We start from the raw sequence: 13,696 nt of genomic DNA, 5'->3' as shown, positions 1-13,696 counted from the left end.
AGCTCAGGGCGGTGACCCGGTGCTCGCAGCCCCCCGACCCCGCAGCGGAGCGGCGGCTTACAGACCTGGGGCCACCTGGAGAGGCCGGGATGGGACCGCGAGGGCAGCTCCGCGCGGAGGTGGGACTGGCGGGTTGGGAACGGAGGTGGGGCCCGTCGGGGGCCGGCGCGTGGAGGGTGGGCGGATCCGGCCGCTGCCGGGCGGATGGGAGCTGCGCGAGGAGACGGGCGCGCGTGGAGAGGGGGCGGGAGTTGGCATTCGGTGGTCCTGGCAGTTAGCTGAGCGCGCCCTCTGAGCCGCTCGGTGGACACCAGGCACTCTAGTAGGCCTGGCCTACCCAAGAACAGCAGGAGAGAGAAGAAACAGGCCAGCTGTGAGAAGCCAAGGGCACCAAGTCAGTCATGGCACCTAAGGCGGCAAAGGGGGCCAAGCCAGAGCCAGCGCCAGCTCCACCTCCACCCGGGGCCAAACCCGAGGAAGACAAGAAGGATGATAAGGAGCCATCGGACAAACCTCAAAAGGCGGTGCAGCCCAAGCACGAAGTGGGCACGAGGAAGGGGTGTCGCCGCTACCGGTGGGAATTAAAAGACAGCAATAAAGAGTTCTGGCTCTTGGGGCACGCTGAGATGAAGATTCTGAGTTTGGTGAGCTAAACTGGTATCCCTGGGTGGGGGGCCTTGGCCGAGGGTGGGGGGAAGGAGGAGTAGGCTCCAGGGGTCCTCAGAGAGATGGTGAGAGGCCCTTGCTGCTGGCTCAGGTGTCTATGTCTCACTGCAGGGCTGCCTAATAGCGGCAATGATACTGTTGTCCTCACTCACCGTGCACCCCATCTTGAGGCTTATCATCACCATGGAGATATCCATCTTCAGCTTCTTCATCTTACTGTACAGCTTTGCCATTCATAGATACATACCCTTCATCCTGTGGCCCATTTCTGTAAGTAAGGGGCGATGGGGAGTGCCTGCATCCAGAATGCTGATCAGGTGTGTCTTGGCACCTGGAAAGTCACCAAACAGAGAGACACACCTCACCTCCCATATCTGTGCCTGGGTCAGGGACTCAGAACATCAGTGGGGCCCAGGCAGAGGCAGCTGGGTACAAGAGGGGTAGCTAGGCAGAAAATGCTCCAAAAAAGCCCATTTGTGTGTTGGAGTGAGAGTGGGGAACTCTTACCTACCTGGTGGTCAAAGAGGGCCTGAGCCTTTGTTCTCTTTAGGGGAAGGGGAGGTGTAGCAACCAGTTGTTCCTCCGAACTCTTGTTCCAGCTCACCTTGACAGGAGATCACCCCAGAAGGACCCCATTCCCAAAATTCAAAGAAGAAAATTACTCTCCCATAAGTCAATAAAATAAAACAAAATGGGAATTTTTTAAAAAAATCACTTCTAAAGCAGCGTTAGGTCTCCAATGAATATCCCTATAAAGGATGTTTAGATCAGAAGGATGTTCAGCCCAAAGCAGTCGTCTAGCGGAAAGAGACAGAACTGGGCAAGTTACTAAACCATTTCCAGCCTGTTTCCTCATCTGTAACATGAGACAGTCATATTCCTTGCAGAATTGACATTCAATCCTGAGGATTAAATGTAAATTGCTTGACACCATGCCTGAGGACTCATGGAATTGAATCCCTGCCCATCACCTGTGTAACCACAGGGCACACCCACCTAACCCTTTGCCAGTCAATGAAGACCCCAATTCTCAAGTCCCTTTGTTCATTGCACATTCACAGCCTGCCTCCAGAGCCCTCTTGTTCACTGTTTCACTCACGTTACACATGAGGAAATTCGCTTAGAATGGCCAAGTAACTTGCCCCCAGGTCACTCAGCTGGTAAGTAGCAGAAAAAAGCTTCAAACTTAGCTTTATGAGTACATTTCATCCTGCCTTCTTGTTAAAAGCTATTAGGGTCCAGGGATCCAGAGGTCTTGGTGAGGCAGATGAGGACCTCCAATACAGAGAGAAAGGACAGGAGGGCCAAATAAGGACTCTCAGAAAAGGGACAAGCAGAGGACAAGGTAAAAGGACAGGCAGAGGACAAGCTCCTAAACAAGGAGCCTGAGAAGACATTTTTAGTTCCAGCAAGATGAAAAACCAATGAACCCTGAACATCTTCCTGCTGTGCTTACCTAAAAATACCAGGGGAAATGTAACCAGTATTGCTTTAACTGAATGAATGAGTTGGCAAAAAAGCAATGAAAATACATAAGCGCCAGAAGTGGAAAACAGGGCAGTGATCACATAAGCTGCAAAGTATGAGTGGGAATGGTCCATGAGGTATTGTCTCAGGAACCTAGAGCATGGATTTTCATGCACTCTCAAATCAGGAAATAAGGCCTTGATCCTAAGCAAAGTGGGAATTTAGAACTGAAAACCCTGTATAAAGCCAGCACCCTGAAAAGACTACCTCCTTAGGGAAAAGATGGACAGAGACACATACCCTTCTTATTCCCAACACAGAGGAATAAGAAAACATGTTCATCTCTGCCTGAGCTTTGAGTGGGCAGAAAGGAAGTCTTCCTTGAGAAATAGAAACCTTAAACCTGCCCTTTGTACAGACTGGAGTTTGAATTTTTGTTACCTGCAGCCTAGAAACCTTCATGCAGCCCAGAAACCTTCATCCCTGGGATGATCCCAGTCTGATGGCATCCTGATGATATCCTTGGACTCCTGATAGAAAGAAATGCAAAATCACAATCAAGGCATGAAGAGATTCTCACAGTGGGGGTGGGGGGAAAACCTTGTCAAAAATGAACTAATAATTCAAAACTACTAAACACCTGATTTTAAAAAATCCCCATTACTAAGAATCAACAAACACAACAAATGGATTAGAATCCTGAGAATATGAGATAATAGAAGAGCTGTCTGAAAATAATAATATATTTTAAGGGATTATAGACATAAGAGTCCTGAGAAAAGAGTAAGACACTATGAGGACAAAATAGATTTTTAAAAAGTACAGTGTCTAGAATAGAAAATATAGTTATTGAAATAAAAATGTCAATAGATGAATTCAAAAACAGATCAGACATAGCTGAAGAGGGAACTGTTAACTGAAAGGTATGGGGAAATTACCCAGAACACAGCACACAGAGAGAGAGAAAATAAGAAAGAGATTGAGACAGAACATGGAGTGAGAACATCCATCAAGGGTGGTCAGGCTGGGTGTGGTAGCTCACACCTGTAATCCCAGCACTTTGGGAGGCTGAGGTGGATGGGTCCCTTTGGTCCAGGAGTTTGAGACCAGACTGGGCAACATAAGGAGACCCTGTCTCTACAGAAAAATTTAAAAATTAGCCAAGCATGGTGGCACATGCCTGTTGTTCCAGCTACTCAGGAGGCTGAGGTGGAAGGATGGCTTGAACCCAGGAGGTCAAGGCTACAGAGAGCTCTGATGGTGCCACTGCACTCCAATCTGAGTGACAGAGTGAGACCCTGTCTAAAAAATAATAAAAGAGGTGTCAAGAAGCCAGGCACAGTGATGTGTGCCTGTAGTCCCAGCTGCTCGGGAGGCTGAGGCAGGAGAATGGCGTGAACCCGGGAGGCAGAGCTTGCAGTGAGCCGAGATCGCGCCACTGCACTCCAGTCTGAGCGACAGAGTGAGACTCCATCTCAAAAAATAAATAAATAAAATAAAATAAAATAGACATCTATCCAAACCTACACAAACTGTATTTTAGGTGACATTTCAGGAGCATTTCCTTAGAGATGCTTACTAGCTTCTCTTCTATTCAACATTGTGATGGAGACCTTAGTTCAATATGACAAGAAAAACAAAAGGTATAGAGATTGAGAAGAGGAAAAATCTAATAGAATTATCTACACAGAAAATCTAAGAGAATCTACAGTCAAATCACTAGAACTGATTGAGTTCCACAAGGTTACCAGACACAAAAGCAGTAGTGTTCCTGAATACCAACAATGAACAATGAGAAACATAGGATTTTTTGGCTGGGCACGGGGGCTCACACCTGTACTCCCAGCACTTTGGGAGGCCGAGGTGGGCGGACCACTTGAGGCCAGGAGTTCCAGACCAGCCTGGCCAACATGGTGAAACACCGTCTGTACTAAAAATACAAAAATTAACCAGGCGTGGTGGTGCATGCCTGTAATCCCAGCTACTCGAGAGGCTGAGGCATGAAAATCGCTAGAACCCAGGAGGCAGAGGTTGCCATGAGCCAAGATGGAGCCACTGCACTCCAGCCTGGGTGACAGAGCGAGACTGTGTCAAAAAAAAAAAAAAAATGCTCTTTAAAAGAAACCACTTAAAACAGCAACACAAACTACAAGGTGTCTAAGAATAAACCTACTGAAAAATATGTAAGATGCTACATAGAGATTATAAGACTTTATTAATGGACATCAAAGGAAAATGTAAATAGAGAAACATTCCACATTCACAAATATGAAAACTTATTATCATAGAGATGTCAATTCAATTCTGAATTAATCTATAAATTAAATAAAATTTCAACCTAACGTGGGTTTTTCATGGAACTTTACAAGGTGATTCTAAAATTCTTACGGAAGAAGAAAAAATACTAACAAGGATGGACTTATCCAACAAGATATCAGATTTACCATAAAGCTTCGGTACTAGCTCAGGGATTGACAAGAAGACTAACAAAATTGTTACAGATTGAATGTTTGTGTCTCCCACTCTGCAAAATCATATGCTGAGGCCCTAACCCCCACTGTACTGTACTTGAAGATGGGCCTCTAAGGAGGTAATTAAGGTTAAATGAGGTCAGAACATTGGGGCCCTGATCAAATAAGTGTCTTTTGTTTGTTTGTTTTGAGACAGAGTTTTGCTCTTGTCACCCAGGCTAGAGTGCAGTGGCACAATCTCAGCTCACTGCAACTTCCACCTCCCGGTTCAAGCATTCTCCTGCCTCAGCCTCCTGAGTAGCTAGGATTACAGGCATGGGCCACTACGCCCGGCTAATTTTGTATTTTTACTAGAGACAGCGTTTTGCCATGTTGGCCTAGCTGGTCTTGAACTCCTGACCTCAGGTGATCTGCCTGCCTTGGCCTCCCAAAGTGCTGTGATTACAGGTGTGAGCCACCATGCCCAGCCAGTATCTTTATAAGAAGAGAGCAGAGAATTCTCTCTCCGTCTTGCTCTCTCTACACACACACACATGCACACATGCACACACACATACACACACACGCATCAAAGAAAGGCCATGTGAAAACGTAGTGAGAAGACAGCCATCTGCAAGCCAGGAAGAGAGCCCTCACCAGAAACTGAATTTCCTGGCACCTTGCTCATGGACTTCAGCCTCCAAAACTGCAAGAAAGTTAATGTCTGTTGTTTAAGCCACCCAGTCTGGGATATTTTATTATGGCATCCTGAGTAGACTAATACAGGAATAGAAAAGAGAATTCAGAAATAGATCTACAAACATATGGCAACTTGGTATATGACGGAGGTAGCATTATAAAACAGTTGAATAGGATATTCAATAAATGTCCCTGGGATTTGTGGACAGAGGAAGGGAGGGAGAGAGACAGGCTATGTATCCCATTAAAATTAAAACTTCAACAGAAGACATCATATGCCAGGTACAGTGGCTCACACCTATAATCCCGACACTTTGGGAGGCCAAGGCAGGAGGATCACTTGAGTCCAGGAGTCCAGGACTTGGAGACCAGCCTGGGCAACATAGGGAAGCTCTGCCTCTACAAAAACAATTTTTTTTTTTTTCAGATGGAGTTTTGCTCTTGTTGCCCAGGCTGGAGTGCAATGGCACAATGTTGGCTCACCGCAACCTCTGCCTCCCGGGTTCAAGTGATTCTCCTGCCTCAGCCTCCTGAGTAGCTGGGATTACAGGCATGCAACACCACGCCCAGCTAATTTTGTATTTTTAGTAGAGACAGGGTTTCTCCCTGTTGGTCAGGCTGGTCTTGAACTCCCAACCTCAGGTGATCCGCCCGCCTTGGCCTCCCAAAGTGCTGGAATTACAGGTGTGCACCACTGCGCCCAGCTTACAAAAACAATTTTTTTAATTGCACAGTGGCAGGCGCCTATAGTCCCAGCTGAGGCTGAGGTGGGGAGGATTGCTTAAGCTCAGGAGTTCAAGACCAGCCTGGATGACATGATAAAACACCGCCTCTACTAAAAATACAAAAAAAAAAAAAAAATTAGCCAGGCTTGGTGGCACACACCTGTAGTCGCAGCTGCCCAGGCGGCGGAGGTGGGAGAATCACCTGAGCCTGAGGAGGTCGAGGCTGCAGTGAGAAATTGTGCCACCACACTCCAGCCTGCATAATCAGAGTAAGGCCCTGTCTCAAAAAGTAGAAAATAAAAATAATAAATGAGTATTGGTGGGAGGAGACATAGGCAGAAACCAAATGTGTGATTTCACAGAGATATGGTAGAAGAGGGGGCTGGTGACTTCACAGGCTTCAGCACGAGGGCATTTTAGCATCCTGGACTTTTTTAGGTTTCAATTTAAAAAGCCTAGCTGGAGGGCCACAGATATGTCCACCTAGCCTGGGGTGTGTTTATCTTTATGCATACATTTTAAAATCAGGTGGAAGTTTGCAAATCATTCATTTGGAAGAAGCTAGCCAGGGTGCAGTGTTTGTTGATGGGGACCCTGGCTTTGGCTGAGGCTGACTCACCTCTCCACCTTCAGGACCTCTTCAATGACCTGTTTGCCTGTGGGTTCCTTGTGGGAGCCGTGGTCTTTGCTGTGAGAAGTCGGCGATCCATGAATCTTCACTACTTACTTGCTGTGGTGAGTCTTTCCATGCTGGGCCGTGCATTTGCTCTGAATTCACCTCTTTTGGAGGATGGGTGTTGTCCTCTGTTTAAGGAAAGGGCTTCTTTATTTTTCACAAAAATCTTGGGATCAAAGCAAAGTTTAAAATTTAAGTAGGCCGGGCGCAGTGGCTCATGCCTATAATCCCAGCACTTTGGGAGGCCGAGGCGGGTGGATCACCTGAGGTCAGGAGTTTGAGACCAGCCTGGCCAACATGGTGAAATACAAAAATACAAAATTTACAAAATTTAGTAGAAAATGTATTTTCTACTAAAAATACAAAAATTAGCCTGGCATGGTGGCACATGCCTGTAATCCCAGCAACTTGGGAGGCTGAGGCAGGAGAATCACTTAAATCCAGGAGGCAGAGTTTGCAGTGAGCAGAGATTGCAGCACTGCACTCCACCCCAGACGACGGAGCGAGACTTTGTCTCAAAGGAAAAAAAAAAGTAAAGTAGACAGATGTTTCCAATGGAGCCACCATTTAAACAAAGATGATGTCCGGGGAGCCAGCCCAAGTTCCTTCCTGTAGCTGCCGACCCCAGAGCAAACAGTCCCACTCTGGCTGGGTTTCAAGAGAGAAAAGAAACAGAGATGAGATGGCGGGATGGGGGAGTGGAGAAGGCAGAGGCTGAGGGAGTAGGCACGCTCCTAGCCTCTAGGGGATGGTTGACATTTGAGGGGACATGGGGGACGTGTGAAACAGCACCCCCTGATGAATGAGAAACCAGGAGGGAAACTCACCACCTTTGGAATGAAAAGCAAAAGTCATGAGGACCGTTTTGTTTTCCAGATTCTTATTGGTGTAGCTGGAGTTTTTGCTTTTATCGATGTGTGTCTTCAAAGAAACCACTTCAAAGGCAAGAGGGTCAAAAAGCATATGCTGGTTCCTCCTCCAGGAAAGGAAAAAGGACCCCAGCAGGGCAAGGGACCAGAACCCGCCAAGTCACCAGAACCCGCCAAGCCACCAGAACCTGCCAAACCACCAGAACCTGCCAAGCCACCAGAGCCAGCAAAGGGAAAGAAATGACTTGGAGGAGGCTCCTGGTGTCTGAAACGGCAGTGTATTTTACAGCACTACGTTTCCACTCTCTTCCTTCTTTCTAGAATGGTTTTCTTTTCCATTTTCATTACCACCTTTGCTTGGAAAAGAATGGATTAATGGATTCTAAAAGCCTAAAGTTGATGTAAGCATTATTTTGTTCATTCAGCAAAAGTTACTGACTGGGTGCAGAGGGCAAGGCCAGGGCAGGGCCTGGGAGCCAAGGCTCCTGAAGTGCTCCCAGGCTACTGGGCACCAAGGGCCTGGGGGACCAGAAGTGTAGGTGTTGCTGGCTAGTGACCCCAACCAACTGGCAGGGGCAGGGAGCCAGGGCGCGGGGGGCAGAGGAAGACAAGAAACTAGAAAACAAAAGGATCATTTTGTTCACACTGATTATTTTAATTTTACTTTTTTAAAAAAGCATCCAAGCAATTGTTATGAGAAAAATAAGTTTGTTGGCCTTCCTTGCAGTTTAGTTTTTAGGTTAGTTTTTTGTTTGTTTGTTTTGTTTTCTTTTGTTTTTGTTTTTTGGTGAGACAGAGTTTCGCCCTTGTTACCCAGGCTGGAGTGCAATGGCGCGATCTCGACTCACTGCAACTTCCACCTCCCAGGTTCAAGCAATTCTCCTGCCTCAGCCTCCTGGAGTAGCTGGTATTGCAGGCATCTGCCACCATGGCTAATTTTCTGTATCTCTAGTAGAGATGGGGCTTTACCATGTTGGCCAGGCTGGTCTTGAACTCCTGACCTCAGGTGATCCACCCGCCTCAGCCTCCCAGGGTGCCGGGATTACAGGCGTGAGCCACCATGCCCGGCCTGCAATTTAGTATTGATCCTCACTGAGGTTCACTCCAGTCGAAGTGAGGAGGGCAGGGGGTGTCAACTTCTCAGGGCTCAGGGCCTCCAAGGGCCTGAGTCAGGCTGGCATATGGGCTGAGCAGGGTGGGCACAGAAGGAGCCTAGGGGCTGTTTCCCTCTGGGACCTGGAGTGTCTCCCTCCACTGATGACCTGAGCATAAGGCCTGGAGTCCCCACATGTAGGCCTTGCAAATCTTTCCACCAGAGAAGGCCCTACTCTCACTGGACAGTCCAGCCATCCTGGCAGGGGAAGGGTTGTCTCCATGAGAGGAAAGCCAGGCCCCAAACTGATCCATGAGGAGCTGGAAGGGGGTCTGTAGGAGGAAGCGTGGAGCCCCGAGCCCAGCCTGGGAGACAAGCTGGGAGGGTCCACTGAGCCTTGGGGACATGATCATGACTTGGGCCAAGGGGATCACTGAAGACTGTGAGAAGGCCACGTGCTTAGCTGCTGCCGCAAAGGTGTGCCGGAGGAAGGAGGCCCCTGCAGGTCCTTCAGGTGGGGAGACGGGCAGCCGGCGGCCTCTAGGGGTGAAGACTTGGAACTTGGGGTGGCCCCAGGCTCCTCTACCCTTCAAGTCCACTGTGCCCTCTGTAGCCTCACAGCACCCCCTGCAGGCCAGGCAGTGTGAGGCACACCTACCTCTAGCTTTGTAGAGAAAAACTCGAAAATGCACACTATCCTGCCACATGACCCAGAATTCTTCTCCTGTGTATTTAGCCAAGATTAATGGTATACTAGAATGTTCATAACAGCCAAAAACTAGAAAGAGCCACATGTTCAAAAGGAGGTAAATGTGCTACATTCAGAAAACGGAATGCGCTACTCAGCAGTAAAAAAAAAAAAAAAATTATGAATACAACAACAAGGAAGGATTTCACATTATAGAAACATACCATATGATTCTATTTCTAAGCAGCTCAAGAATAGGCAAAAACACAGTGAAAGAAAACAGTGGTTGCTTGGGGATTGATTATGTAACCCAAAAAGTATCAGACACAGGCCACAAATGATTTAGAAGTTTATTTTGGCCAGGTCCAGTGGCTCATGCCTGTAATCTCAGCACTTTGGGAGGCCGAAGTGGGCAGATTACTTGGGCCCAGGAGTTTGAGACCAGACTGTACAACAAGGCGAAACCCCGTCTCTACTAAAAATACAAAAATTCACCGGGCGTGGTGGCACACACCTGTAGTCCCAGCTACTCTGGGGGCTGAGGCAGAAGAATCGCTTTAACCCGGGAGGTGGAGGTTGCAGTGAGCTGAGACTGTGCCACTTGCACTCCAGCCTGGGCGACAGAGCAAGACTCTGTCTCAAAAAAAAAAAAAAAATGTGCCACAGTTAAGGACAATGCCTCAGAAACAGGTCTGTGCCTTTCTCCAAATCATGCAAATGTGATTTTGAGGGCTTCAACATTTAAAGGGGAAAAGTGGGCTGAAAGGGAAAGAGAAAGGGTATAGTCAAGTTACTGAATCCACAAGTTGCGAGAGAAAAGGAGCAGGTAGGGGAAGAGTGAATGATGTCGTCTTCTGGCACTCAGTAAATTGGCATTTGACATAAGATGAACATAGAGCAGCTACCTGTGGGGATATTTCACTTTTCATCTGTAGCTCTCCGCTTAGGAACAAAAGGAAAGGCGGCTTCTTGCATGACTCAGCTCTCAGCTTAATTTTTTTCTTTTGGCACAGTGAATCGGGGTCCTGAGTATTTTATTTTCATTTTACATCTCCAAAGAGACATAAGGGAGCTTTTGTGGGTACCAGAAATTTCATCTCTTTATTGGAGGAGCTGGTCACACAGGTGTACACATTTGTCAAAACATTCAATAATAGTATACTTAAGATCTGTGCATTTCGTTGTATATAAATTTTACCTAACAAAGGAAGCTAAATATGACTTATGCTCAGAATCCTGTGGAAAAGTGTGAACTTTCCTAAACGAATTTGGTCACTCCTCTCAACTCCCGGGGTGATACTTGTGAGCAGGCAGGGTTTCTGCGAATCCCAGGATATAATGAGCATTAAGTGGGGGCTGGGCTGGGACTGAGCGAGACTTCAGGTGTCGTGCTAAGAAGAGGACCCCAGGACAGGGACATGGGCTGTAGGAAGATGCCCCTTCAGAACAAAACTACAACAGGTAAGTACCTGTCTGGAGCGGGGAATGCCTGGGTGTGGGGCATGTCACTTACACATCTGGTTGAAATGCAGATTCAGCAAAAAGCCTAATTAATACACACAGAATAAAAATGGATACTGTGTCCGTCAAACAAAAGAGACTCAAAAAGGGCAACCAGCAAACAAGAGTTCTTGGGGTAGGAGTGTGGGAAACTACAACAAAGATTTTGAATTTTTGTTGTTGTTGTTGAGACAGAGTCTCATTCTGTTGCCCAGGCTGGAATGCAGTGGCGCGATCTCGGCTCACTGCAACCTCCACCTCCCCGGTTCAAAAGGCGATTGTCCTGCCTCAGCCTCCCAAATACCTGAGATTACAGGCGCCTGCCACCTTGCCTGGCTAATTTTTTTTTTTTTTTTTAGTAGAAACGGGGTTTCACCATGTTGTCCAGGCTGTTTTTGAACTCCTGACCTCAAGCGATCCACTCGCCTCAACCTCCCAGATGCTGGGATTACAGGCGTGAGCCACTGCATCCAGCCAAGATTTTAAAATTTAACAGAGGGGTTGAATAATAGAATAGACATAATTTAAGATGCCAATTCATGATTTGAAAAATAAAGGAAATCTAGAAAATCAAACAAAAAGGCAGACTTTCTTTTTTGGAAAAAGGAAAGACATAGAGGACAAATCTAGGAGGATTTATCCACCAACCATCTCAAAGAAGTCACAGGAGGTGAGAAAATGAAGAGAAGAAAATAAACAGAAAAAAATTTTCAGTTAAATTAAAACTAAAATCTTATAGAAAGGACCCACCAAGGCCAGGTGTGGTGGCTCACGCCTGTAATCCCAGCACTTTGGGAAGCCGAGGCAGGTGGATCTCTTGAGCTCAGGAGTTAGAGATCAGCCTGGCCAACATGGCGAAACCCTGTCTCTACAAAAAAACAAAAAAAATAGCCAGGCATACTGGTGTGTGCCTGTAGTCCCAGCTATTCCAGAGGTTGAAGTGGGAAAATCAATCACTTAAGGCTGAGAGGTCGAGGCTTCAGTGAACCAAGATTGCACCACTGCACTCTAGCCTGGGTGACAAAGCAAGACCCTGTTTCAAAAAAAAAAAAGAAGAAGAAGAAGAAAGAGAGAGAAAGAAAAAAGGAAGGAAGGAAGGAAGGAAGGAAGGAAGGAAGGAAGGAAGGAAGGAAGGAAGGAAAGAAGGAAGGAGGAAGGGAGAGAGGGAGGGAGGGAAGAAGGAAGGAAGGGAGAAAAAAGGGAAGGGAAGGGAAAGGGAGGGGAGGGGAGGGGAGGGGAGGGGAGGGGAGGGGAGGGGGGGAAGGGAGGGAGAGGGCCCACCAAGTGTTGAGGAGGTTTACTGGGAAAGCATCCTCACCTGCCTACACATTTCTTGGTGAAGTATCAGAATTCTAAAGATTAAGAGAAAATCCTAAAAGCTGAGAGAGAGAGAACACAAAGATGACACTGAAAAGAGAAAAACCAAACATCAGAGTCCACTCCAGATATTAGAAAACAATGGAGCTGGGCTGGGCACAGTGGCTCATGCCTGTAATCCCAGCACTTTGGGAGGCCAAGGTGGGTGGATCACGAGGTCAGGAGTTCGAGACCAGCCTGGTTAATATGGTAAAGCCCTGTCTCTATTACAAAATACACATGCCGAGCGTGGTGGCGCATGTCTGTAATCCCAACTACTTGGGAGGCTGAGGCAGGAGAATTGCTTGAATCCAGGAGGCGGAGGTTGCAGTGAGCCAAGATCGTGCCACTGCACTCAGGCCTGGGTGACAACAGCGAAACTCCATCTCAAAAAAAAAAAAGAAAATTTAAGTGGCTTTTAGCACATTCACAATGTTGTGCAACCACCACTTCCATCTAGTTCCAAAACATTTCTATAACTTCATTCATTTTTTATGGCTGAATAATATTCCATTGTATGGCTGTATCACTTTTTCTTTTTCTTTTTAAGAGACAGGGTTTCACTCTGTTGCCAGGGGGTTTCCTGACCTCAAGTGATCCACCCACCTCAGCCTCCCCAAGTGCTGGGATTACAGGTGTGAGCCACTGTGCCCAGCCCATAATGTTGATATTTTAAAACTTACTGCACTTGTTTTTTGTCCTAACATATGGTCTGTTCCAGAGAATGTTCCATATGCACTTAAGAAGAATGTATATTCTGTTGTCGAGTGGAGTGTTAGGTGGCCTAGTTTCTGTCTTTTAATAGAAAAATTGATTTAGGCTAGGTGTGGTGGCTCACACCTGTAACCCCAGCACTTTGGGAGGCCGAGGCAGGCAGATCACAAGATCAGGAGATCGAGACCATCCTGGCCAACATGGTGAAACCCCATCTCTACTAAAAATACAAAAATTAGCCAGGCGTGGTGGCACGTGCCTATAATCCCAGCTACTCGGGAGGCTGAGGCAGGAGAATCACTCGAACCCAGGAGGCGGAGGTTGCAGTGAGCTGAGATCCCGCCACTGCACTTCGTCCTGGCAACAGAGCGAGACTCCATCTCAAACAAACAAACAACAACATAAAAGACAGAAACTATCAGATTGTTAAGGTTTTCTAAATCTAACTTCACAATTTGTGTAAGAGATACACCTATAACAAAATGACTCATAAAAGTTATAAATGCAACTATTTTTAAAAGCCAGCTCTGAGGAAGATGGAGGAAGCATACCACATTCTATCTTTCCTGCTGAAAGCAATGAATGCAACAAAAAGCCTTGGACAGAGTGCATGGAGCAGCTCTCTAGTGCTTCTGAAAAGCAAATAGTAGCAAGTAGTTTGGGGGAAGAGACCAGAATGTAAAGTACCACTGAATCAGCAGTAAATTTCCTGGGGTTTTTTTCCCTTTGGTGTCTCCTGCCCCGGACTCATAGGTAATCCAAATCCAAAACTACACATTGGGTATGGACAGAA

At 46.9% G+C, this 13,696-nt stretch overlaps 1 protein-coding gene across 2 annotated transcripts; it reads left to right on the top strand.

Moving 5' to 3' along the window:
* Positions 1 to 98: 98 nt before the first annotated feature.
* Positions 99 to 7,848, top strand: CMTM2 (CKLF like MARVEL transmembrane domain containing 2). Of its 2 annotated transcripts, XM_003263140.3 has the most exons (4): positions 99 to 644; positions 778 to 936; positions 6,641 to 6,742; positions 7,560 to 7,848. In XM_003263140.3, the coding sequence occupies exons 1-4, from the start codon at positions 402 to 404 to the stop codon at positions 7,794 to 7,796; spliced, it is 741 nt and encodes a 246-aa protein (XP_003263188.1). In that variant the 5' UTR covers positions 99 to 401; the 3' UTR covers positions 7,797 to 7,848. The 2 variants fall into 2 exon arrangements, with proteins under 2 accessions (XP_003263188.1, XP_003263189.1); XM_003263141.3 differs by lacking the exon at positions 778 to 936.
* Positions 7,849 to 13,696: the final 5,848 nt, after the last annotated feature.

This window comes from Nomascus leucogenys, chromosome 2 (genome assembly GCF_006542625.1).
Source record: "Nomascus leucogenys isolate Asia chromosome 2, Asia_NLE_v1, whole genome shotgun sequence".
NCBI lineage: Eukaryota > Metazoa > Chordata > Mammalia > Primates > Hylobatidae > Nomascus > Nomascus leucogenys.
The sequence above is the reverse complement of the archived record's forward strand: the minus strand, read 5'-3'. Positions and strand labels throughout refer to the sequence as shown.

Bases quoted from the DNA above. Each gene is read 5' to 3' on its own strand.
- CMTM2 (XM_003263140.3), top strand. From the start codon at position 402: ATGGCACCTAAGGCGGCAAAGGGGGCCAAGCCAGAGCCAGCGCCAGCT. The intron at 645-777 runs GTGAGCTAAACT...GTCTCACTGCAG, and splicing joins AGATGAAGATTCTGAGTTTG to GGCTGCCTAATAGCGGCAAT. The intron at 6,743-7,559 runs GTGAGTCTTTCC...TTTGTTTTCCAG, and splicing joins TTCACTACTTACTTGCTGTG to ATTCTTATTGGTGTAGCTGG.